The 27,864-nt window shown below is 37.2% G+C and overlaps 1 protein-coding gene across 1 annotated transcript in view; it reads right to left on the bottom strand.

Annotated features, from left to right (window-relative positions):
* Positions 1 to 20,341, bottom strand: part of LOC134877870 (syntaxin-1B) — a 53,426-nt gene extending 33,085 nt beyond the window's left edge. Inside the window, exon 1 of the mRNA XM_063903542.1 lies at positions 19,930 to 20,341. Coding sequence (XP_063759612.1) covers positions 19,930 to 19,959 — 30 coding nt within the window. The 5' untranslated portion in view covers positions 19,960 to 20,341. The remainder of the gene's footprint in view (positions 1 to 19,929) is intronic.
* Positions 20,342 to 27,864: the final 7,523 nt, after the last annotated feature.

Here is a 27,864-nt window from a genome sequence, read left to right on the forward strand (position 1 = left end):
CACACACGCACACGCAGAGTTAGAGGTCCAAGGTCATGATGCAGACATGTGCAGTAATGGAAGAAGTTTGATGAATAATGAATCAGTTTTCAGGACTTTACAGTAAAGTAAAAGAAATGTTTTACTATTATTGTTAATACAGCTCTCTGCTCTCTGATTTGTCAAGGCTGTTCTGGGTTCAGCAGGTGTTTCCCCTGTGATGGGTTAACCTGCAGAGGTAATCACAACCTGTGAATGTTAGAGAGACCAGGTCATAAATGTTAGTTATAAATCTTTAATCTGCTCTCTCGTGCTTTTAAAGTATTTTTGAGCCAAAAACAAGCTCTCTGTTTTCATCTCGCTGAGCGTAATCTCCTCCTGAGGACCACGAAGCTTAAAAGCCTTTAAAAAAACCTACCACACCTCCTTCAGAGGCTCAAATGTTACAAAATTTGTTTGGGAAAAGGGAGGTAGGAGAGAGGGTGAAGTAGAAGAGGATGAAATGAACGCTTATATGATTTATACCTGAACGAACCATTTTTTCTTTAACTTTTTTAAAATTGTATCCGTCAATTTTATATTCGTTTTACAAGTTAAAGGAGCTAAATATATATTTTTTCAAATGTCATTTTTAAAGGGGTCCTATTCTGCTCGTTTTCAGGTTCATGTTTGAATTTAGTGTCTCTATTGTGACATTACACACATATCAAAGTATCTTGAGGAAATATGTTAGACTTTTATTCATCATGTTTATAAAAAATATATATAATTTATTTGTCGCATTTGCTTTTCTAAATTGGACACACAATGAGGCGATGTTGAGTAACTAATGATTAAGACTTGAAAATAACTAATCATTTTGTATGCAGGATTTAAGGATATTCTGTCTCCACCAAACATAATGGAGTGGGTGTGATTCAGAATTTGCTGCTCATAGATTAACATTATATATATATATATATATATAATTTTCATCATGGCATCTTTTTAAGGAATACGTAATGTGAGAACACAGATGTGTACATGCGTATGAGCACATTAATGTGATTAATGTGAATGAGTGAGCAGAGAGCCCGCAGCTCTGCAGAGAGAACAGGAAAGATGGAGGAGAGGGGGATGGGTGGTGACAGAGAGAAGTGGGGGGGGGGGGGGGGGGGGGTAGAAAGGAGTGCTTACAGCGTGGGGGAGGGGAGGACAGTACACTGCAGCTGCACTGTACAAATACATGTCAGGATAACTGCAGCAAAACGTGTAAGAATACTACAAAATCATGTATTGCAGCCAGTGGCGTGACTGGCTGGGGCACCTCCAGCGTATGCCGGCGACCCGGGTTCGATTCCCGACCCGTGGTCCTTTCCGGATCCCACCCCGACTCTCTCTCCCACTTTCCTGTCACTATCCACTGTCCAATCCCATTAAAGGAAAAAAGCCCCCCCCCCAAAAAAAATTTAACAAATAAAATCATGTATCGCAAAAATGTAATAAATTCATAAAAATTCTCCAAATAAAATCAGTACAAAGGTCATTCATTTTCTTTCAATGTCGCAAATTAATTTCATAAATGTAATAATTTCAGGTTTCTATGGACATTTTTGGCCTTATATAGTCAAATATTTGCACATTGTCCTTCAAGTGCATGTCAGCTCCTTAGCTTTAATTCTAGAGCCGTGGCTAGAAAATGGAACATTTTACTATTTTCCAAAATGTATTAAAATCTCTTTAGTACACTCTTTAGAAAATAATGGCATTTCTTTTGGATTATTTATCATTAAAATACATTTAAATCAAGGCTTTACATTTAGAGCGCTGGCTTTAAAATGAAAATGTGATTCGGCGGCCACAGAGAAAAGCAATCGAGCCAAAATAAACTTTTTAAATATGTTCTATTGTCTTTTCAATTGTCTATGTATTCTACTATTTTATATTTTTGTATAATTATATTTTATTGTATTTTCTATACATTTTATTTGTATTCTTCTTAATATATATTCTATTTTGCTTTTGTCATTTCATGAACAGTATATTTTATTTTTTTATACATATTCATTATATAATAATATTAATATCATTTTATTCTATTTGTCTTTTTTGTATATTTCCATTTTTGCACATATTTATTTATATATAGTATTATATTAGTAATATATATTATATTTTATTCAATATTCTTGTCCTTTTCCTGATTTCTTTCCTTTCCCTATTCATTCTCATCCTTTTCATCATCCTCCCTCCTTTCTTCCTTTCCTTTCCTTCCTTCCACCTGTGTGTCCTTTCCTTCACCCTAACCCTCCCTTTCCTTCTGTTTTTAACACCCCCTCCCCCTGTCATGTCATGCAGACTTAAATCAGGACTTTGACCTCAGGTGTCAGAGTGTTTCTGATGCCAGCACAGTGACTGTGTGTTTCTGCATGCATAAATACACTGTGTGTGTGTGTGTGTGTGTGTGTGTGTGTGTGTGTGTGTGTGTGTGTGTGTGTGTGTGTGTGTGTGTGTGTGTGTGTGTGTGTGTGTGTGTGTGTGTGTATGTGTGTGTGTGTGTGTCTGTTAGCAGTAGAGAACGCCAGCAGCGAGTCGCGTTACCCACAATCCTTTAGGATCTCTGGCTCTACCCTGAGTCCATCTGTGCTGTGTGACCGCTCACCAACACTAACCTCACCTTCACTTCTCTAAAAGCTGGAATTGAACTCGACATCACACAGTTAATTAATGTCTTCTTAGAGAGTGTGATACTCAGAAGTCGGAGCCTCTTATGAGCACTTGAATGCATCACAGGCTTCATTTACACACAGTGAGATGAATGGATGCATTTTTACACAGTGGATTAAACTGAGTGTGCTTAATGTGTTGTATTTTGACTCAGGGACAATATGATTTGTATTCTTTCTAATATTAATCACGGTTTATTTGCATGGCACATTATATATACTTTATTTCTACATGTATGGCAGCCATTTCAGTGTCTGTTGAATTCCAACACAGAGACAAATTTGATATTTAAAATAGATAATATATAATATTTGATATATTTTTGTGTTAAGAAATGACCAAAACTACACAGACTAGACACAGATAAAAGACGAGTGACATCAAACCATCCTGAGACACACACACACACACACACACACACACACACACACACACACACACACACACACACACACACACACACACAGTCTGTCTTCTTTCTTTATTTCTTTATGTCTATAAATACATGGTCAGACTGCCGTCAACGCCAGAGGGACAAACCGAAAAAAGAAAGAAAAAGACGGAGCAGAAAAAGGGGGTTTTATTGGGCACTGTAATGGATAGAGAGGGGGGAGGACATGGGGGAGGATGGGTTGATGGAGGTGGAAAAGGAAGAAGAGGAAAGGCTGAGGAGGAAGGATAAAGGAAGGATGCAGAGCGGATTAAAGGGAAGGAAAGAAGGTGACAGAATATTTGACAGGAGAGAAGAAGTGAAACGATGGGAGAGGAAGGTATGCAGGGGGAGGGGAAAAGGGAGGTAGGAGAGAGGGTGAAGTAGAAGAGGATGAAATGAACGCTTATGATTTATACCTGAACGAACCAGAGTTTACATTTATATTTTAATAGCTATGAAAGTAAAGAATATAATCAAAAAATATATATAACATTTGAATGTAACTTTTTATTATATGTTTTTATATATCATTTTATTCTAGTATATTCCTTATATGTTATTTAATTTATATTGTATTTTATTCTCTTTTGCATATAATTATTATATCTTTTTTTATCTTCCATTATCCATTTTTATTTACATTCTATTTTTACTAAATTAGTATATATTATATCTGATTTAATTGGTTACATATTTTATATTATCCTACTTTATTTATTTATTTGAATAAAGATATTGTATTTTATCATTTGTTTTTAAAATTATTTTCATTAAATTTTATGTTTTCTATAAAACATAAATACGTAATACATATTAATATTTTATACAGTATATTATTCTGTTCAACCTTGTTTTTATATTCTATTTGTTTTTGCTCTAATCACTGTTTTTAAATGTATTTATTTTTGCACTAGGTCTCAATTTAAAAAAAGATGTTATATTTTATAAAAAATATACTTGCTTGAATTCTGTGTAAATGTGTGCATATCATAATTAAATAAAAAGGTAAATATCTTTAACTCCTGTATTATCAGAGGGACGATCATAGACCTTACAACACACACACACACACACACACACACACACACACACACACACACACACACACACACACACACACACACACACACACACACACACACACACACACACATATACACATACACACACTCACAATACACACCCACATATAATGCCGCCTGCCAGCCGCCACCCGACTAAAAGAAGAAGATTATGTATTGATTCCATGACTCATTGCATCCTGGGAAAACAGTTAGATTACCCAGAGTGCCTCAGTGCTGCCAACTCCTGCATCCCAGTCCTGCTGCAGTGAGGGGAGGACGGGGGAAGATGATGGGAACAACTAATAATAAATATTTCTTAGGTTTTTATTTACTTTTCCTTTACTTGTGAATGTTTTAATCTTTTTTGTGAAATATTTGCATAATAACTGATATTTGATCTGCAGTGAATGAATTCCTAGACGCCTGAGAATCATAATCCCTGAAGCTGCTTGAGCGCTTTTAACATATCAATTGTATTATTTGGGCATTTCCTGATATAATAAATTATGTTATTCTTCTAAAAAAAAAGTCCAACACAGCACGTGGAGTTGCACAAGGCTCAATCCTGGGTTCCTCTGTTGTTGTTTTTCTTTTTACTCAACCAGCAGTTTTTTAAATGTATTTTCCTTTTCAAGAAAATGTCCATCAGTCATCTGTATTTCCGGTCAGTTTAATTTAAAGCATTTTGAATTACATTTTGAAACATCCTGGACAATAAAAGGTTTAAGGTTTAAAAAGAAATAAATGTCCTGAATCAAGACTCAAGTAAATATCCTTTCAAGTCGAATGCTGTTTGTGTTTAGTGATAAAACGTGTTAAATTCAGCACCAGCAGCATATCTGACTGGGCATCAATAGAGTATTGATCAGATATTGACGAGATGCACTAATAAGCATCGCAGCTGCGCGGCACAATCACAATATTGATTGTTGAACATGGTTATACCTGATTTATTTCAAGCCATGGTTGTTTCATGTTCTTTCATCACCTTTGGATAACAATATTTTTGCTTTAAATACCCTTTGATATAAATAGTTATATATTACACAAATGCCCAGGTGATCTGTAAAAATGATTTATGATGATATACTGTGAGTGTGTGTGTGTGTGTGTGTGTGTGTGTGTGTGTGTGTGTGTATGTGTGTGTGTGTGTGTGTGTGTGTGTGTGTGTGTGTGTGTGTGTGTGTGTGTGTGTGTGTGTGTGTGTGTGTGTGTGTGTGTGTGTGTGTGTGTGTGTGTGTGTGTTTGTGTGATTCTAAAGTGCAAATGGCTCATTAGGAAGATGAAGCTGTATTGGTTTATTGACTGTTGGCACCCAAACACGCATAAAGAAATACATTAATGCGCAGAAACACAGCCTGCACCTGTGGCTCCAACATAATCATATTTGTTAAATATATGCATTCAATTTGTCAATAACTAAAGCTGCAGCTAATTATAAATCCTCCAGAAAAGCAACTCATGAATGTGTCTTTTCCCCTGTGTAAAATACAGAAGTAGAGATTAGGCAAAGCTATGATAAACTTAAATTAGATAAAGCGTTTGAAAAAAAAAGCTCTCGCATGACAAGTCAGAGAGGAAATGCACATTTTCAGGTACATCAGGTACATACAGTATCTGTATTTTGTGTCTTTGCTGTGACATGTCTCCATGCTTTAATGTACAAAAAGCTCTTTATTTTTCGGTTGCTGCCTGTCCTGCAGCACCTCTTTTCACCTGGCCCGCTCTGTTGTACAATGTGTTGGAGTGCTAGCCAATAGAAGCGTGAGGGTTACGTAGTGATGTTACTATGTTCAGGAAGGAAAAGAGTAGATAAATGGATATGTTTCAGGAAACCAAAACATATCACACCATGGGAAAGGGAAATCCCCCGAAAACGGGTCTCTTTAACTTAAAAACACTAACATGTACTATTAAACAACACAATAAACTTCTCACTGCATTCAGTCCAATTAACGTAAACTTCAGCATAATTATCTTAAATTATAAACATTTAACATCCAAATTATGTATAAAAGCACAGGGCTAATTTATTCTTCATGCTAAGTTAAGTTGTTTACTCAACCAAAACAGAGCTGATCAAAGATCTAAAAACATTTAGGCGACTATCATGAGAAACATTCTCTTAATCTTCATTCAGAGAGTATTATTGTCCTGGTGGTGTAGTGAAGACATTTAAACAACATTAACAATATGATATATCATACTGGAAGAAGAGCTGTAAAGAGAATATTAGAGGGAAGACATAAATGTAGGAAACAAATAATTTTGGTGGATGGGAACATTTGTTTTGTTTGTTCGTCCTGCAAATGCCGAATTTTAAAACGGAGATTAATATTATTTCTTAGATTTGAATTAATATGTCGTGGTTCTGTTCTGTCTGTGCGCTGGAGAAATATGTTCTTTCAATAAGTAATTAATCCAAGAAAAGTGAAAGTCATCCTCTGTGTGTCGGAGATTGAAAAACTTTGAGGCGAGACGGAGAGACGGCGAGTCTTTGACGTGACCTCGCCGTCAGTCTGCAGCTGTCTGCTCACATCCATCCACAGAGAACCTGCAGCGTCCCATTTATACCGGCTCAGACTCTGCGAAAACAACCGAATATCTTATCCAGGAAAATATACAGAAATTGATATTCTTTTCCTTTTTTTCCTTTTCTATTTCTATGTTGTTGATGCTTTGTTGTTTCATCTTATCATATTGTAAAAGGTTCCATACATACACCCTGTAAGAGGAGCCTTAAGAGAAAAAAACTATATAGAGATATTGCACAAACAATCCTAAGGACTGTTTTCACTAAGCTGTTATATCTGCTTATCTTTATTATTATTTTATTTATGTTTTAATCAGTTGTTGTTTAATGTTGCATATAAATTAAGTAAGAGAAATTTTAGACTAAAAAAAACCTTTTATATATACTATATATATAATATAAATCCAGATCTCTGTCCTTTTTTGTGATGTTTTAAAGATTTGGCACAAAAGCTATTATTTCAGTTTTATATAAAATACATTGGCCTATAAACTCACTTTGAGGCTCATTAGTGCAGAAACAGGAAGTGGGTGTTAATAAAACCAAACGTCCTTCAGGATCAATTTACTGTGTTGCTGTAACATTCAGCCATCCTGATCCACTTCCTGTTCCCCGGGGGGGGGGGGGGGGGGGGGGGGGTGTGTGTGTGTGTTTGTATGTATTTTCAAGGTTGCATGTTATAGTGACCCAAATAAGTTTCTGAACTGTATATGTGACACAGATCTGATTTTATGAACAGTATAATTCCCACTTTATTATGTCAATGTGATTTAAGGTTAACTGGTAATAAAACATGTTTAATACTGATACCTTAAACATGACCTCCATATTATTTCTATAAAGTTATTCTTAATTTCACTTCTTGGGTTTGCTTCCTCCAAAAAAACTGAAAAGATTCACAATTAGTGAGCACAATTTGACAAGAATTCTGTCGTATTTTTTATTTGGTAATGAATGATACGAGGGCAGAATTAGCCAAAAGAAGGATTAAATAATTAACAGAATAAACCAAAAAATAAATAATAGCTACAATGCACCGAGATAGAGCGTGTGGCACAAAATAAGATTGAACCTGGGTGCTAATTAAATAAATGTGATTCAAAATCAATTTGTAGTTCCTATATTCAAAAACTGCAGTTCCCATGAGCTTCATGGCTGTTGCTAGAGATTAATTCATTTGGAGCGGTGAAGTTTATGCAGTCGTTTAAAAGAGGTCCAAGTCATGTCTCAAGTCTTTTGAAAAACACATCCGACTCTGTCATGTCTTGAAACAGAGTCAAGTCTCTAGCCATTTAAAGCCAAATCTGGTTTAAATGAAATGTTTCAATTCCAAGCAATCCAAAACTAGTTCAAGTCAAGAATCAAATCATTAGAAACACAACTTCAAGTATTTTAAAACAACTCTAAATCAAGTTTGAAGTCATTAAATCCAAGTGTTGCGTCACACAAGGTAGGTCAAACTGTAAAACAAGACTGCAGTTACAAGTGATTTTCATCAAGTAAAGGCAATGTTCAAACTAATGCAAACTAAATCCAAGTAGTACTTATTCAAAACGAGTCAGTATTAAATAATTTGCACCAAGTCCAAATCATGTATCAAATATTTCAACCAAGTGCAAGTCAAGTTTTTAAAGAAGGATAGGTTTCAACTCATTTGTAAATGAGTCCAATCAATCGGAAACAGTTCTCAAGTTTCAAACCATTTGGCATGAGTAATTTGGCAAAAACTACTCAGCAGTGTTAAGTCATTTTCAACGAGTCAAATGCAGAGCCGTTGGAAAGAAAGTCATTTAAAACAAGCCCCCGCAGATTAAAGATATTTGTATATAAAGGACAATACTTATTAACAGGTCCAGGTCAAGTATTCCAGGCCTCAAGCCATTTGAAAACAAGGAAAAGTCATCCAAAAAATGTCCGCCTGGAGTTTCAAGTCAATTGCAACCATACTAGTCAGATATTGAGCCATTTAAACAATCGCAAGTGCAGTTTTGAAACAGCTACAAGTACAAGTCAAAACAAGTTAAAGTTTAGTCTTTAGCCAACGTTCTCAAACAAGTCTACAGCAGTCTTGATTCACTTGCAACAAGTCAAAGTCAGTGCTCGTGTCATTTAAATGACCCAAGTCAAGTTTCAAAATAGAGGCCAAGTTTCAAACCATTTGACAGTCGTCATTTGGCAAGTATCAAGTAATTAAAAACAAGTCATACGGTCTTACAAGTATTGGGTTATTTGCAATAAGTCTGGTCACTTACAACAAGTCTAAGTAAGTAAATCAAGTCAAGTCCGCATCAAATTAGAAAGCACAAGTTAGAACTTAATTAACTTTTGCTTTTTGGTTATTTCAAATTTGCAAAGCTTTGCTTGTATAAAAAGTATTTCAATATGCTTATGCATCTGAATATTTCTTCCAGTCCTGTCGCCCCACCGACTCAAGCCTCGTCATGTTTTTCCTTGAACATCTGAGTGTGAGGTAATGTTAGCACGCTGCCGGCTTCCTGTCAGGCATTAGCTGCAGGAATCTATTTAAAGGAAGGGCACAGTCCGGTGAGCGAGGTGGGGAAGAGTTTCTGCTTCTTCTTTCAGCCATCTAGCAGCCTTTTAATGCCTTAATTCAATTCAATAACGGCCTGTAATGACTTTGGCCCGGGACTATTTATACTGCATTCCCTCTACTGAATCTCAGACAGAGCAGGGTTTAAATCCTGCAAACTGCTCTTTGTAGGCGCCCATGAGCAAGACACAAAACACTATCTCCATATGAGAGCCATACAAATGTCAATCAAATCAGCAGTGGTTAGTTTTTACAATATACTTTAAGAAATAAAATCACTCCCCTGGTGCATTTCACCAACAAACACCCAATCACAGTGCTCCACATTCTGCTGTCTTTTCAGCTAATGACGTGATGTTAGACTTAAAATTCATAAAACAAGTTCTGGATGAACTCAGTAATATCAATGACACAAATTCAGCAATTGCAAAGGTTCATGGGAAATTTGGTTTTTAGTGCCATCTATCAAACTGAGAACTATTAAAAAAGGTAAAGCAACATAAATCTTAATGATTGTAACATTATGCACATGGTTTGTTTTTGCTTAGGAACATTTTAACCAACATTAAAATTCATATAGATACTGTACACAATTATTTGCAAGACTTTGCCAAAGCATTAGCAATATGTACAGCTAGTGAGGAATTGCTTTTAAGATACAAGTGACAAGATGATATGAAGGTTTGATTTCAATTCTGATCTATGAAATGTAACAAAACCACTGACAAAAACGGTATTAAAGACAAACAAAATCTGAGTAACCTTTGAATGTGCCAAATCCGAAGCCAACTGAGAAAAATGTATACGAAATTGCATTTCATCTGACTTGTATAAACAGCTCAGTGACAAATGTGAGATGTTCTTGTCAGCGAGCGGAGAACATTCATGAAGGTCAACAAAAAGGATCTTAATGCTGTTAAATCTAAGATGACCCTTTGATGGCTGCATGACTCAGAGGACGCCGGCATGTTTTCCTATCAGACCTGAAACATCATCATCACGTCACGGCCTCGCCATCCTCTGAGAGCAGACCCAAGGATTAACCAAAAAAACCTTCCTTATAGCTTTGATTAAACCTAGCTGCACTCTGATTTGTTGAACAGATTAATTAATATTAAAATGTACGAATAAATAAAATAAATCAGCTGCACAGGTTCAGAGGAAGAGAAGAACAGGAGGACGGTTGCTGTTTGTTACGAGTCTGCTCGCTGAGATATAGAGGGGGAAGGGTACATCTATAATACATGAGCACACGCACACACACACACACACACAGACACACACAGACACACACACACACACACACACACACACACACACACACACACACACACACACACACACACACACACACACACACACACACACACACACACACACACACACACACGAGAGGGTTGGGACGATTTCAGGGCCATTAAATGGAGATGCTGCCATAAATCACATGACCAGCCTCCTACTGACCAACCTGCCCCCCCCCCCACACACACACACACACACACAGGATTGTCTTCCATCAGCAGATACTGCAGGTTCAATACTACGTAGGAGGAGAGTGTGTGTGTGCTTTTTTTTCTCGTGAGGATCAGTTTTTACACTGTGAGGACTTTTTTAAGGCATTCTAGATTCAAGTTGTTTATTTTCACTCTGGTTATACAATTACAATTTTGTCAAATGCTTTCCCTGGGAGGCTCTTTTTAAGACTATATAATACAAATGACATAAAATATAAATGGAATACATTTTCACAAAATAACAGTTTTGATAAGAAATGTATTATTAAAGGTTTTTGACATTGGAAACTTTGTTTAGAGTAATGACAAATTTGCTAAATTGGACATTTAAAATAATGGACATTTCTAAAATTGGCATTTGGAAAGTATGTTCAATTTATGACACTCAAGGATCAGAAACATGTAGCAAGCCATGCACATGTTCAAAGAATAAAGAGGTATTGGTTGCTGCTTTTTGGAAAAAATAGGACTTTTAGAAACTTGATTTAAAACAAATTGAATATCCAACTTTAAACGGTATTTTGGAAATGTGAGGTGAACAGGACACTTTAAAAAAGTGAAATATATTTTTATTATATATATATTTTAAATTACATTTTTTCCAACCTTAATCTGGGACAATGTCTTCATATTTATATCTTGCACTGAGGTTGAACTCTAAGCTTATATCTCTCCTGAGCATTCATAAATGTTAGCTTAATTTGTAACCTTTTGTTTTATTTACACTTTTACTGCCTTATGTGATGCACTTTGAATTAGCTTTTTGGGGAAAGCTGCCTTACAAAACTAATTTTAATCAAAATGTAGTCCTCACTTCTTCACAGGGCTGAAGGTTAAATGTCATGGTTTTAGTTTATGGACTGGGGTATGTACAGTATTACAACCACGGGCCCTCACAAGTTTAGACATATCAGTAGGTGTGTGTGTGTGTGTGTGTGTGTGTGTGTGTGTGTGTGTGTGTGTGTGTGTGTGTGTGTGTGTGTGTACTACAGTAATAAGAGGAAATGGTTAATCTAATTTTACAGCAATCAGATATTAATTAACCGACTCTAAAATCACCCACTCTAACCACCAATAGTTACAATAGCTTTTTTTCTGGTGGATAAAGTTGTGCGATGTGGATCATTTCCAGGTGGCTATGCGTTATTTGTCATAGTAAATGTAAAAGCCAAGTACAGCCTCTCGTTATAGAGTGGGGCAAGAACGAAGGCTAACATCCGGAAATGAGTCAGCATTTTAACACTTCCTGTTCGCTTTTCTCGAAGGCAATACCCGAGTTGTGAATTTTGAATCTTCTTTCTATCCGAAAAACGGCGGTTGCTAAAAAGTGGCTTCATGAGACTACCAAATGTCATCACGCCAAGCATTATTCACCTTTTGTTTAGCGGTGGTGATGTCAAGTTGTGAGCTCACTGCAGTTCCTTTATAGCCTAATGTTAGCTTTTAACTCAAAACAATAAAAAGGGGTGTTGGTATTTGCTCATTTTCCAGCTGAACAAAATGCCTTAGCCCCATAAACGCTTGTTTGCGTTTATTTTCTGCTATAATCCTCAGTCCAATGTAAAAATTCCATTTTTTTTTTATTTAAATGAAACCAGTGAGATGCAAACTGCAAAAATGTAATCTGGCATCTCCGTATCTATACATACAGTCCTAAAACACTGCAGAGAATAATGTCAGGATGTGAAAGTGACCTCCAGTGTGCCGGCAGTAACCGTGGGTTTGCCCTTGACTTGGCTGAAGGATGGCCACTGGCACACACACACACACCCACACACACACTCACATACACGCACTGATAAGCTAGCTATGATTAGCATCAAGCCCATAGCGGTGTTCAAGCAGTATTCAAGTACATTAACCATGTTTAGCGCTTAAGTGGTCATTAAAACTGCAGGATGTTAGTTCCTCCTTCACTTATTCTCTCATATCTTATCTTTTTCTAAGTATATTGATCAGAATGCAGACTGAATACCATTTCTGACTTTGCTGCACTTGGACACAATGCCATGCATGAAGAAATTGTTGAAGCTACTAGATATCTCTTAAAAAATGTGTGAGAAAAGCTATAAAAACACATCTTCTAAATAGAAAAGTAAAGTTTGTTAATGTAATCAAATCTAACATCCGTAAAAAAGAGTGCAACAAAAGATATAATACATACTGTATACAAAAGCAACTTAGCAGCGGCTGTACATTTTATATTCAGATTTAAATCAACACTAAATCTCCTTTCTTCCCTGGAACTTTAATTTGAAGGGGTCAGACAGCAGGAACTGCTGCAGTCAAGGTGCCTTTTTAGCAAGTCATTACTAGAGAGATGAGTGTGTGTGTGTGTGTGTGTGTGTGTGTGTGTGTGTGTGTGTGTGTGTGTGTGTGTGTGTGTGTGTGTGTGTGTGTGTGTGTGTGTGTGTGTGTGTGTGTGTGCTTTCTGTTTGGATAAAGTCAAACAAACACTAAAACAAACAGACCCCACCCACCTGGTACCGCCAGGCGGACAAACCAAACACTCTCCTTTGTTTGCTGCTCATGTGTCTGTTTCAGACCATCTTATTAAATAGACAATATTTAATCAGTGTGTTTTATATTTAGAATCTCAAATTAACTTTAAAAGTGTGATGATGAACAAGAATAGTTAGAGTGTATAAATCATTGAACTACAATTGAAAATCTTTGTTTCATAAGTGCCAAAAAATGCAAGTCCTCTAATGGCCACTTGAGGCTATATAGAAGGAAGTCACACATCATGTTAAAAAGCCCAACTTTCCATAAAAAAAACATGTTTATGGCTTTGGTCTCTTTATCTAATTTTCCCCTTCATGACAACTATACTAGCCAGTAGGATTCATGATTCAATATTCAAAGACTTTATTTTCATATGCACACATGCTACAGTGTACTCCTGGCAATGAAAATCTCAAGTTCAATATCCTTCCATCAACACAACATACAATATACCTGACTTACTTGCAGTAAAATAGTGAAAAATACATAGTGGTGCAATCACCGGAAATATAATAGATATAATCTATGCTAACTAGCATTGCTAATGGGGAGCATTGGGTTAAAATCTTAAATATTTCCATATACTGGGTTTACACTTCTCGCTTAGAGACATTTGAATCAACCTCTCTCTCTATGTATGTAGCTCTGTTTGAAAAAAGAATAGATATATAACAACTAAGAGTGCTGGGAAAAAATAAACGTCTTTCAAATTCTCATAGCGAAACCACATCAGACACATCAGGCTGAAAATGATGCTTATTTAAAATGTTGCTTAATCGGATGTTTCCTGGATTATTAGTTTGTGTGAGTGTGTGTGTGTGTGTGTGTGTGTGTGTGTGTGTGTGTGTGTGTGTGTGTGTGTGTGTGTGTGTGTGTGTGTGTGTTGCAGCGACACTTGTGGGCTTTTTTTATAATCCATATGAAACCTTTGAGGGTGAATCATGTCCCAGCTTACCCTCCCACCCTTCTGACATAATCAATGGCACTGAAATGGGATATTATGCCACACATGCACGCACTCACACACACACACACACACACACACACACACACACACACACACACACACACACACACACACACACACACACACACACACACACACACAGAGCTGCTTTTGAACACATGAAGCAAATGTTTATTATTTTAGAATATACCTAGGCCTTGTAATTCCTGAGCACAATTAGTCAGGGTTCTGATTTTAAATGCATATCTAAATTTAGATATATTTTAGCTGGAGAGCAAATCACGTTTCAGCCATAAACAGTCAGATTTTACGATATTTAGTTTATGATATCAGATTTTGCTTTAAAACACAAACCAAAAATGTATAACATGTAATCTCACAATAACCCCTCAAAATATTAGAAATATTCCAGAACATATTTCATCAGAATAAGGTGAAAATATTTGGACATTTAAAGACATCACCTTGGAAATAAGAAGGTCCGCTTTTGTTGACATTTTATACACTAAAAACGAATCTACAAAATAATCTGAAGATTAATCCAAACAATACCACCAACCAAACTTTGTCCAATTTCCAAAGCATTTAAAAAGGAACAGCTTTATCATTATTTTAATGTTCTCTTCACACATGAGAAATGCTGACTCACTTTAGCGTGTTAGTACTAATAATGCTGACTCATTTCAGGGAATCGGGCCCCATTTTTTATTCCAACTCAATCACGGACAACATATTCCTGCAGTATTTCTAAAAATGTTCAACAGAGGAGGCAAAATAAACAGGATGAATAAGATAAGAAGGGGGGATATGAAACAGATCAGGAGAAGGTGGAAGACAAGGGAAAAGAGAAGGAAAGGGTTAACGCATAGGAGAGGGGATTGGAGGAAGGAAAAGAGGAACCAGGAAATTGTAGATGAAGAAGAATTCAAAGAAAGGGAGGATATAGAAGAGGAGGATGAGAAAGAGGAAAAAGAGGAAATCAGTGGAAAAGGAGGAAGAGGAAGAATATGAAGTAGCCTGTGCAAAGGAGAAAGAGGAGAGGGAGTATGAAGAAGGAAGGAGGGGGACAAGAAACTGAAGAGGAGGAAGAGGAGTGACAAATAAGAAGAACACTGAGAAAACTGAAATATTGACTTTGGTTAAACATATGATATCATCAGATTTCTCATTCCTCCTGTATTAGGTTAGCTGAACGCAATAATATAAAGTTGGAATACAAATATTAGGTTCAACATAATACTATTGCTTTCAGCTAACCCAATACATGTATGTGAAACATTTTGACCTAATACATTTCATACATGTCAATGTCTCAGTTTTTTCAGTGGTGAAGAAGAAGAAGAAGAGGAAGAAGAAGAAGAAGAAGAAGAAGAAGAAGAAGAAGAAGAAGAAGAAGAAGAAGAAGAAGAACAAGAACAAGACAAACAAGAACAAGAACAAGAACAAGAACAAGAACAAGAACAAGAACAAGAACAAGAACAAGAACAAGAACAAGAAGCAGACGAAGAGCAGGCAGTCTATGATGTGGACGATTACATAAATGAGAATTGTTTCAGAGTGGCCGCTGCATGATACAGCAGCATCTGTTACCGGCTGCAGTACTTAGCCGGATCACACTCCACTGATCCAACATGGCCGACAAGAGGTGGAGTCATTAAGGGCTAAAAGGAAGAATAAGAGGAAGCTACACTCCGCTGTTATGTTAAAATGAATTTAATGTATATAGAGACCAGTGTGTGCCATTAAAGCAATGCAGAATAGGAATATACAAGCTCCAGTCACAGCTTAAGTTATTCAAATATCACATTTCTGTTTTGTAATGTGAGTGGTTTCGTATCTTTGCACATGTCATTTACTCACAAATAAGAAGTGTGCATAAAAACAGTTTTTGGCCAAAAACCTTCAATTAAAAGAGGTCTACACCCTTGCGGAGAAATGTCTTTGGTTCACTGACAAAATTGAAACGTGGACTTTAATTAAAAGTCTTATGTCAACAGTTTTCACCTAATTATATTAGATTATTTGAAAATAATAATATTAACTTTAAATTAAAAACTGTTAGGTTCAACTTAATATTATTGCTTACAACTAACCTAAAACAATTGTGTGACATTTGTTGACGTAATACATTTAATTAAAGTCAATGATTCAGTTCATTCAGTGCAAAGTAGAGAAAACGTTTTATACGATAATACTACAAGATAAGTTGTGTTTTTCTTAAATGCTCAGAAAATGAGTTTGGTTGGTGCATGGCTGCTGCTCATATTTGGCAAGTGGCTGTTTTAGGGCCGCATTTAAACATTATTTATGAATGGTTTGATGCATAAAATGTGATAAGATGAAGACAAATGTCGATGCCAGTTTCTCAAAGTCCATGGCTATGTCTTTTGATATCCACTTTTATGATATAAAACTGAGGAAAGCAGCACATGTCAATATTTGAGAAGAAAAAACTGCATTTAAAGACATGTCTATATGATAAAGTAATCAAAAAATTACTTTATTATGGAAATAGTTCACAATGTTTAAGTCCACTAATGGTTGCAGCATAGTTTGGTCCATTAAACATTAGAATTCAATTGGAAATATTTTATAAATTCTTGTTTTGACCCAACGACACTCAATCACTGCCATATAAAGTGAAAACACTGAAACGTTGACAAATTTCACATAACTGTATTAGGTTAGGTGAAAGCAATAATATAAAGTTGAACCCAATATGTTGTGTTTAAATATAATAGTATTGCTTTCAACTAACCTAATCCAAGGGTATGTGAAACCTGTTGACATAATACATTTAACTCAAGTCAGGTGTAAGTCGTTTCAGGTGTGTGAAAATAAGAAATATTATATTACATCCTAAAATATATTGTAGGATGTTACATCTGTAAGTGTTACATTTGTAGCACTTTTACATGAGTTTAAATTTAAATGTTACATCTGTACCATTTTAACTAACTCTAAATTCTCTTCTCCATTCATTATTTCATCTTTATGCTCCATCCTTTCCTCCCCTTCCTTCTTTTATTCCTTGTCCGTCCTCCCTTCTTGTTTCCATCTTTAATCATCCATCCCACTACAACCCTTTCCATCTCTTGTTTCAGCTTTCTTTCGTCGTCTCCTCCATTTCCGCTTCTTCCTTTTTGTCTCTTTTCTCCCTTTAGGATTCTTTAGTCTAGATCTTTACGAGTCACAGTTTAATTAGAGCTGCAACCATTAATCAAGGGACAGAAGAATAATCTCCAACTTCTTTGACACTATTAATCGTGAAGTCATTTTCAAGAAAAAGTCAGAAATTGCAGTTTACACCCTTTCAAATATAGAAATGTCCTGCTTTTCCCTGTTTTTATATCATATTTCAATGAATATTTAAGGATTTCTAAAGACATTTTCAACACCTAAATATTGCAACATTATCTTCAGATTAATAAGACGACTCATTTGTTGCAGCTTTTATTGAAATTGCCACATATTTTGGTGATAAATGTGACATTTTGGTCACAGAAATGTAAAATATTCTCTCATTTCAGCTTCTTAAATGAGATGATTTGATACCGTTATTTGTCCTTGTTAGTTAATAAAAGGTTTGGACCAAAGACGTGACTTTTTATACACTAAATTGCCAGATAATGCAAATAAGTGTTAGTTGGAGAAGATTGTGAAGAGATGCAAACAGGTGGGGAAGAACGAGTGTAAAGATGTATATAAGGGGATGGAAGAAAGGTAAAGTTAAATTGTAGTAGAGGATGGAAACATGGAGGAAAAGGAGAGAGATTTAAGATGGTAAGAAGAAGTGATAGAATGAGGACTGAAATGATAAAAATAGAAAGGTGGTGAAAGAAGAACAAATATCAAGGAAAGATGGAGGGATGGAAGAAAGATAGGAAATATAGATGAAAGATGGAAGAAAGATTGAGCAAAGAAGAAGGAAAGATAGAGAAGATATGGAGGAAGAAAAAGGAAAGATTGAGGAAATATGGAGAAATTATGGGAGAAATATGAAGGAAATATGGAGGAAAGATTGAGGAAACATGAGGGATATATGAAGAATAGATAAAATGATGAAGGAAGATAAAGAAAAGATGGAGAATGATTGAGCAAAAGAAAAGATGAAGGGATGGAAAAAAGTGGAATGATGGAGGATACATGGAGGATAGGAGGGAAAGATGGAGGAAAGATAGAAGAATGAAGAAAAAATGGAAGATGGAGAAAGGTGGGGAATGAAGGAAATAGGAAGGAAGTAAGGAGTGATGGAGGAGGATGGAGGACGGATGGATGGACAGCAGTGCGGTAAACTCCAGGCGGTGCTGAGCCTGTCACTTTTTTAATGCAAATTAACTCGACAAACACACACACACATGCACGCACACACACACACACACACAAACACACACACCAGATACTATTGATCAGCTGATCTCCCACAATTCATCTGTAACAGAGACGTGAGAGGAAAATGGAGCTGCAGAAAATGTAATAAAATGGAAATTAATTCATGAAAATCTGCAACAAATCACTGTAGTATTAAATAAGCCCACTGACAGATATAAATAGAGGTATTAATAAAAAAATATTTATAGAGATGCTGTAGTTCGCTGTCTATAGCACGAACCCGGTTGAACCCGGGTGGTGGCGGCGGGAGGCGAGTGGAGCTGCTGCAGAGTTTGAGCAGCTGATGTGACACCCCTACACCACCCCTCCCTCCCCCCTCCCCAAAAAAATCCCACCACAATCCGCCCAAACTGCCGGCATCAGCTGTTCGCTTGGAGAACTCCCCTACCGCACCGCGTCGCTCCGCATACCGCACGCGTCAAAGCCTCAAGTCACCCGATGCAGAGCCACACAGACATAAAATGGGTGAGGCTTTGGTACAATGAAGAAACCCCCCCCCCCTTCACCCCCCCCCCCCATCTTTTCACTATCACCGTGTGGGTGAGGGGGGTGGGGGGAGCGGCATAGGAGACACGCGGAAAAAGAGCAGATAAAGCCGCTCCGCTCCGCCCGCACCGTGATGCCTCCACCCAGCCGCACATCCACCCTCACGAGCCTTTCCATCAGGGAGGAGGCGCGCAGGCTGCAGGAGACGGCCTTTGAGTAAAAAAAGAAAAGTACAAAAAAAATCACTGCATTTTGTCCTCCATCAGGTCACCAAGGTTTGCGTGCGTGAACATGCACGGCCACCTTAGAATGAATGGTAGCGGGTTTTTTCTTTTTTTAACCCATTTACCCATCATGCATGCAGCGCTGCACGAGCAGAGAAAACCTGAGCAGGGCCTCTGCGTCTAAACCCGCCGAGCGGACATCACCTGCTAAACGCGGGGAAGAGAATAAAACAAACGTGGGGCTGTGAGCGTGACCTCCAGCCTGAGCAAGCCGCCGAGCATCCACTCATACTGAGAGAAAACCCCATCAAATGTGTGAGGAAAGCCTCCATATCAGGATCCATCCACCCCAGCTCTGCAGCCCCACTCTGTATGCACAGCGTGAGCCGCGCCGCTCCGCGAACACCGAGCCGGCTCTCCGAGGCTTTTTAGCCGCTTTCATCGACCAGAGAGGCTGCTAAGGCCAGCGGCTGCGGCGGCCGCAGGAGGAGGGAAGAGAGAGGGAGGAAGAGGGGAGGGGGAGGAGGAGGGAACATGGAGGCCAACATTGGATGGAAATAAAAAAATTAGCTTACGCTTCGCAGTTCCGCCGTACGGTCCTTCATGTTGTCGCGGCGCCGAGCTGGCTGCTAGAAAACGTAGAATCGGCCCTGATGCGGGGGGGAGGGGGGATGTGTCCGGCGTCGTTTTGCTCTCCGAGATTCCCCAACAAGGGTTTTTTTTCCTGTTCGTCCTCCTCTTCGTTTTGCACCTCTGCTTCACTTCCCGTGCGTGGACAGAGAGATGGAGGGAGGAACAGCGCGGGGTGACGCGTCTCCGCCGACGGGAGGTTGTTTTTTATTATCCGGTGCGTTCAGACCCTCCACTACTGCTTCTTCTTCTTCTTCTTTTTGTAATTGTAATTGTGCCTCTCCGCCGCTCTGGCTCAGCCTGGCCCCCCTTTCGGTTCCGCGGCTCTTTCCTCTTCCTCCTCGGTGCGGTCGCAGTGTGGCCCCGCAGCGCGCAAAGCAGCAGCAGCCCGGCAGCAACACCACCGAGAGAGAGAGAGAGAGAGAGAGAGTGGGGGAGGGAGGGAGAGAGAGCGGAGCAGGGAGGGAGGGGGGACGCAGAGAGGGAGTGTGGTACTGATGCTGCAGAAAAAGATGGGAGGGAAGGAGGACAGGGGGGGCGATGCGGAGGGGATGGAGCGCGAGTGCGCATGCGTCAAATCCCTCCAACCTCCATTTGTACCTGCTGCTGTGCCCCCCAACCCCCCCCCCCCCAACCCCTCCTTCTCTCTGCAGCAGCAGGGAGGTGTGTTTGGTTTCAGGTGAATGAAGATCAGAGAGGGGGTTGGGGAGGGGACAATCTGTTCATCCTGTGTATCCTTATTTGGTCAGGGGGAGGGAGGGGGAGGGTAAAAATCTGATATGTAAATCACAGTATAATTCACTAATATCTAAATTATAAATATAGGATACATAACCCTAACCCTAACCCTACACATATATTTATATAATATATATATATATATCCTCAATTTCCCTCGGGATAAATAAAGCTTCTTGAATCTTGAATATATATTTTTTATATTTATATATATATATATATATATATAAATATAAAGCTATGTATAGGCCATTAATGAATTCAATGGTTTTATCGAGAAAATAAATTAAAATCTGATTCATTAATTGATTTAAATGATATCAATCGTATATATGAATATTTGCTTGGCCTCAAAATGAAGACTTTTTCGAATCAAATACATTTCTCTGCTAAACAGCATCGCTTAGATTTATCAAAACTGAATATCTTAAATAATAAACATAAAAAGAAAAAAAAAATTGTGAGTGTCCAAACACAAAATTAGCAATTCCCTTCATACATTTAACACAGTGCAGTTGATAATTTTGCATAAATATATGTTTTAATGTTAATGCTACTGTGATGTCTATAATAAAATAAACAGTGTGGCAATATTTGACGGCAATAGAAGTTATTAAAAATGTAGCAGCTTACAGCAATGTCATTGAATAACTTTCAATGCTTTGATTTGCAAGAATTATTGCATTTTTCTAATTGACAAAAAGGAAACAATCTGTTAATTGTACTGTTCTAATATATATCCGCGAAATGTATTACATCTATTATACTGTCTGGCTTAATATACATTTTATTCAGAATAAATAATGCAAACAGTTGGCTAATGACTGTAAGTTGTCATACAGTATACTGTATGCCAGCAGATTCAAATAAGATAACATGGACCTTTATTAATCCCTGTGGGGAAATTCCGAATTACAGAACAGTGAACATTCAATCAGTGAAATCTGTGAGCAATATAATATTTCAGCAGTATTTGAATAAAGGGTGGCAGAGTTTAGTTAAAACAGGACATATTGTTCTAATTTTCAAGTTCATATTTGTATTTTGTGCCTCTACTGTGACATGCTATAATATTCAAAGAGGGCTTTATTTTTCTCATACTGCCTGTACTGAATAAACTGAAACGTTGACTAAAATGAGATGTATTATGTCAACAGATTTCACATAACTGTATTAGGTTGGTTGAAAGTTTAAAGTTGAACCTAATATTTTTTATTTCAACTTAATATTATTGTTTTCAACTTACCTAATACTATTAATGTGGAATTTGTTGACATAATACATTTAATTAAAGTCAACATTTCAGTTTATTCAGTGTGTGCTGCAGCACCTCTTTTTGGGAACTTTTGGAAAACTTTGCAGAAAATGCTCAAAACCCTATGTAACCCGCTACAGGCAAGGAAAAGCCCCAAAAGCTTAAAAGGGCCACTTAAGAACAAGTCATCCGGTTTTATAATCTCCTCATATGTTTGTTGTGTAAAAGTCTGAATTATTTAATAATTAAAGCTGTCAGATAAATAATTTTCAGTCATTTTCACGCTGTTGGAGGGCTGTATAACCAATCCCCACTTGTTGCTTTGGAACGGCACAGAATTTGGCTGACCCTCAACACCGAAGCGCACACCTAGTGGAAGTGTATAGGGGTCAGTTTGGAATTGGTCCTTTGAGGCCATCTCTGTCTTTGGTTTAGCCATTTTAGTTTATGGTTCTAATGATCTGGGTTTTAGCTATCACCATAATTGTTTTTTTATTATCTGCCATTTTTGTACAACAGAACACTGAACAAGCACTTTTTAGGCTGCCAAAATGTTGCAATTAACTTAGATGAAGTGTAAACACAAATTATAAAAGGGTTAAAAGTTGTAAGACCTGTCAGTCACAAGGTATCGCCCTAAAGCATATGCTGCTTTGTAGTTTACTCTGAACGGTTATATAACGGCCAAAATGTATTTAATGGCATCATGCTGTATTGAAGAAGACTTGAATCCAGAAGCCGAGACCATTAACTCATCAATAAATAAAAAATCTGATGTAATAAACGCAGTGAGAAGCAGACACATTTTCTTATAGACCTCTAACAATCTAACATCTTTTTTTTAAAGTTGCCCCCTGTTGCATATAACAGACAATGCAGGTTTAACGTTTGAAAACACATTCCCACCTTCCTGTGGAGATAGGTGTGTGTGAGTCAGATGCATGAGGGTCAGATGCATGAGGCCAGCTGCTGTGATTTTAAAATGGAGTTTTAATGGTGAAGATGAACTCTGAGCGTGGTTGGTTGGACGCCTGGGGAAACTCCTGGAAATCCTCCTCCTCATCTTCCTGCTCAGTGTCCTCTTTTATTACTTATTCCATTAGCCTTTATACAAGTCTTTTGACATGAGTTATAAAAAGCAATCTCTTACTCAAACCCCTCTTTAAAAAAATCCCAAATCTATGACCGCTCTTTATTTACTGCTTCAGGTGCACATTTTTTCAACAGCTCCACTCTACAGTATTCTTTGCAATACTCATATCACTTAGGATTATCCTTTAGACTGGACAGTTGTTGTTTTTAGCATTCATTTCTTTTTTTTACATAAATAAATTCTGTGTGTACATTTCTTATTATGTACATTGTGCAAAATGATACTTCTCAATGATTATATAAATATTTGTATTTTATTACAATCTCAAACAGTGAACCTGCAAAATCCAATAATAATAACAACAATTATAAAATACAAACAATTACAAATAAAATACATTATTTAGCATTTAAATGTTAATTTTTATATATAAACAAAACCCTGTTCAACCCTTGTTATTCACTTTAAAAAATGTTGCTCGACCCGTAAGACCAAAACAATATGTTGAACAGCCTTAAAAAACCTGGCTTAAAGCCTTAGAGAACACGTAGAACAACACTAAAGAACAGCTAAAACAGCCTTAAAGAACTTAAAGAAAAGTGTTAAACAACGCATAGACAGCCTTAAAGAACACCTTGAACAGCCTTGAAGAACCATGGAACAGCTTGAACAATGGAACAGACTAAAGAACTTGAGAACAGTCCTTAATAACACATTACACAGCCATGAGGAGACTTAAAGAACTGATAGACAAACTGTATAACAACCTTAAATAACCCTACAAAAACCTAGAGAACACAAATATAGTGGTTTTAAAGCGCTTGTAGAACACTCCGGAACCCGTAGGACAGTCCTAAAAAACGTGCGGGACAGCTTTGAAGAGCATGTCAAGAGACTTAAAGAACATTTAAAATCTTTAAGTGTTTGTTTATTCACATATTGCTATTATTTTTAGGAGGAAAAACCCACTAACTGTTCTATCCTGATAAAGGTGATGTCATATTTTTCTTCATTGATCATTATTTGATTATACTTTTTTCTTTGACAAGATGTTTGATGTTCTTACCTCTACAGCACTTCCTCGTTTTCAAACAAATGACCCAAGCTATAGGCCCGGGTCGTCTTTAAATCTGCCTCGGTGGACACAGTGTGTCCAACACCTAATGTTCGTGTCACTGTAGTGGTCATATCTTTCCTGTTATTATTTTTTCATTTATTTAATACTTATTCTATAGATACATTTAAGTTGGTCTTAAGAGGGAATGACAAGAGTATAAAAACAAGCTAAAATAATGATTAGAGTTCAAATAATAATAATACAAATAATAAAATAATAATAGCATAAGCATGAATTGGTACCTTCGGCTCATAAGAGTATACCCTGTCTGGGCTTTTACTGTGTGATGAACCAGGTGAACAACCTTATATGCGAAACTGTATGTTTTAGCAAACTATTATTGTAACGCTAAGAAGGTCCCTCAACTAAACTTAACTCAGATTTTTTTCTCATTATTGTTGTTTTTTGTTATTTTTCCCAAATAAAATGTGTCTCTTGGAGACCTATTGTTAATCCAGAAGTCTGTCTCAATATTAAAAATTTAAAAAACTAGATCTGCGACTTTTTTCAAAATGTTTGGCTATCACCGGTTTTATAAATAAATAAAATGGAGACATATTTTGGTTTATTTAGCATTTTATTTTCCCACACACCCAGACAATAAAAAAAAGATGTCATAATATACCGGTAGTTATTCATTCCTTAATATATTTTTGTATTATTTAATTAATTTTATTTTTTATTCATGTACCTATTTATTAATGTATTAATTTGTATTATTTTCTCTCCTCCTACTCTTGTTGTCTCTACCCCCCCCTGCAGGATCTCTCTCCCTGCAGTTGAGTTTCACCTTCAGATTAGGACGAAGGGCAGCAGGAAATATCTGTGTGTGTGTGTGTGTGTGTGTGTGTGTGTGTGTGTGTGTGTGTGTGTGTGTGTGTGTGTGTGTGTGTGTACGAGGCATTTGGTGCATCAGACTGTCCAATTTGTTCTTGATATCAAAGGATTTTTTGTGTTTAAAGGCTTTATCTTTCTGCACCCCACCCCACCCCACCACACACACACACACATGCACAATTACACACACGAACACACTCACACCAGAGTCATATTTTTGTGAACACTTTTTTATTTATTTTATAATTGTTTTTATTGTTTTATTCATTTAGATTAGATGAAAAATGAATAAGATTATATTTAATATGTTTTTTTAAATGAACAAAGAAATTAATGACAAGAAACAAAAAGTAACAATTAATCAGCTGAAAATATTCCGATAAAAACAAGGAAATAGAGAAAAATATATTCAGGTAAAAGTAGTAATTCCACAGTTTAGAAATATTACATAATTTCTAATGTTCTGATTCCTCTGTGTAAAATATACACAACATTGTGTGTTTTTTTTGCATTTGACAGAATTTTTTTCACCAGACATTAAAAGTGACCTTGATGTTGATCCTCCCTCTGCCAGTCAGCTGATTAAGAACAGGCTGCTCAGACATGTTTCACTCTGTAGAGAGTGGGATGTTCTCGCCTGCCTGCTTCAGATTTTATTCTAATGATCCAACAAAAAAAACCATCCTATTGCAGCCAAGATGGAATCAGCTGTATGGTGCCTTGGTCTAACTTCACCTCCATGGCAGGACCCAGGAGGTGAAGTGGGAGGTCTCCAAGCAGCAGTCCACACTGAGTATTTTTTAGGTCTGTTTGGGGACTTGAACCAGCGACCATATGGATCCCAGTCCAAGTCCCTACTGACTGAGCCCCGGCCTGACAAATATGGAGCCAGTTTCCAATTGTGAACCAGTTTTTTTTTTAACACTGCAGCTGCACTGGCTCTCCGCACCACAATTTGTTAACTCAGCCCGTAATTCTCCTGCACCATGAACCAAGAGTCGCATTTATCAGAGGATAGAGTATTTACGTAAGCAACAGCAATTTATGGCATGTTGGACGAAGAGAAGTTAGTTGTTGAAGAACAAGTCACGCAAATATTGAAAATGGTTGAACTCGACAACATGTTATGTTAACTATAGGCAGGGTTGGGAGGGTTATTTTAAAAAATGTATTCCATTACAATTACTAATTACCTGTTAAAATATAGTCAGTAACCTAATCTAAGTATCACAATATTAAAGTAAAAGATGTGTATTCTGTAAAACAAAAGAACAATGTAAGACTACATAACATTATAGCTTACAAAACAGAAATAAAATCTGCTCCTTTTAGAAGAAACAGAATATGCTTTCTTTTTTTAGCTTACTACATGGATTAAGAGCATCCACATTATTTTTAACGAACCGGGTGTCCACCTACTGAACTGTCAAAAAGAAGAAAACCATAGCAAATACAGGCCTAGTGCTGCGTACTTGGACTCACATTCAGGTTCAGGTCCGGACTCAAGTCCAGAGGTTCAGGTTCAAGTCCGGACTTATAAGCAGGGTTTAAATTGGGGCGGAGCGCTCCGGAGCGCAGCTCCGCCTCCTCACTTCGGACGGACCGGCAAACGGAGCTCCGCTCCGCCTGCTCCAGTGATCATATTTTAAAAGATTTTTTTTTTTTAATGTGATTAAATTAATTTTTCAAGTCTTCTAAAAAATATTAAAATTGTAAGGAAGGTTTGTCAATAATAACGCTGAAAATAAAAGCAAGTTTAGGTGAATTACAGCACTGTGCAGAGCCATGACATCACAGCATTATTCAATCCAGCCAGTCAGTGCAACATGCGAGATTTTTGGCGGTAATGCACCATTCACGTTAGTTTGCCAACCGCCATAAAACCCAAAAATAAGAAGAAGAACATGCGAGATGTCATTCTGAGTGAAACGAGTTTGCAGTTGGTCGCTGTCTGTGCTGTATCTTCGTGCTATGAATTTGCAAATACATTATCAACATAGGAACAATTCTTTAGCAAGACAGGGGTAAGTTGTGCTTCTTTCGTGTATTTTAGCTTCTCAGGCAATGAATGACCTTTTGTATCATTAACAGACGTCTCTCAGTCGAGAAATAAAAATCACCCTCAAGTTCGTATTTCAGGCTGTATTTCTGTCAGATTGTTCATTTACCAAGTTAGTTATTCTGTGGGTTCTAGCCTGCTAGTTAAATATCACATCAGAATGTTTTAAAAAAGAAAGAGTTGGCTAACTGATTGAGCGAATGCCTGCTGCAACGTTGCTTTGCGTATGGAAACTAGCAAACGTCTCTCTTGCTAGTGAGACAACCACCAGCCTGGATAGCGTGCTCGACTCCCAATCCTATGAGTTTGGCCAAAGTTATGAGGTTGCTAAACTTCGTTATTCGTTACAAATCAGTTATTTCTAATGGAAAGGATGAGTGGTAACCTACTTCAGCACACATGGTAAATGGCAGTGTTGGTAGGGTAGGCTTTTGAAAGACTTATTGTTGCTTCGCTTGTTACAGTCATAACATCAGATGGATTCAGTGCCACAATGTCTTTAGGTAGCTCGATTCTTTTTCATTCTGTACTGTAGCTCATGTTGATTTTAACTACATTCAAGTTTGTGAGCCTGTGCGTAGTGGACCACCCCCACATACATTGGTATTTAACTTGATTTTTCTGTTCAGACGCTGTAACTCTGACAATGAAGCGGACACTGAGGGACTTTTTCAGTGGGTATGTTGAGGTCATTTTGGCAAAAAAAAAACAACAACAACAAAAAACCCAGCCATATTTAATACAGTGTTTAGAATTGGTAACCATCATATTTTATGCATTT

Source organism: Eleginops maclovinus, chromosome 16 (assembly GCF_036324505.1).
Source record: "Eleginops maclovinus isolate JMC-PN-2008 ecotype Puerto Natales chromosome 16, JC_Emac_rtc_rv5, whole genome shotgun sequence".
Lineage (NCBI taxonomy): Eukaryota > Metazoa > Chordata > Actinopteri > Perciformes > Eleginopidae > Eleginops > Eleginops maclovinus.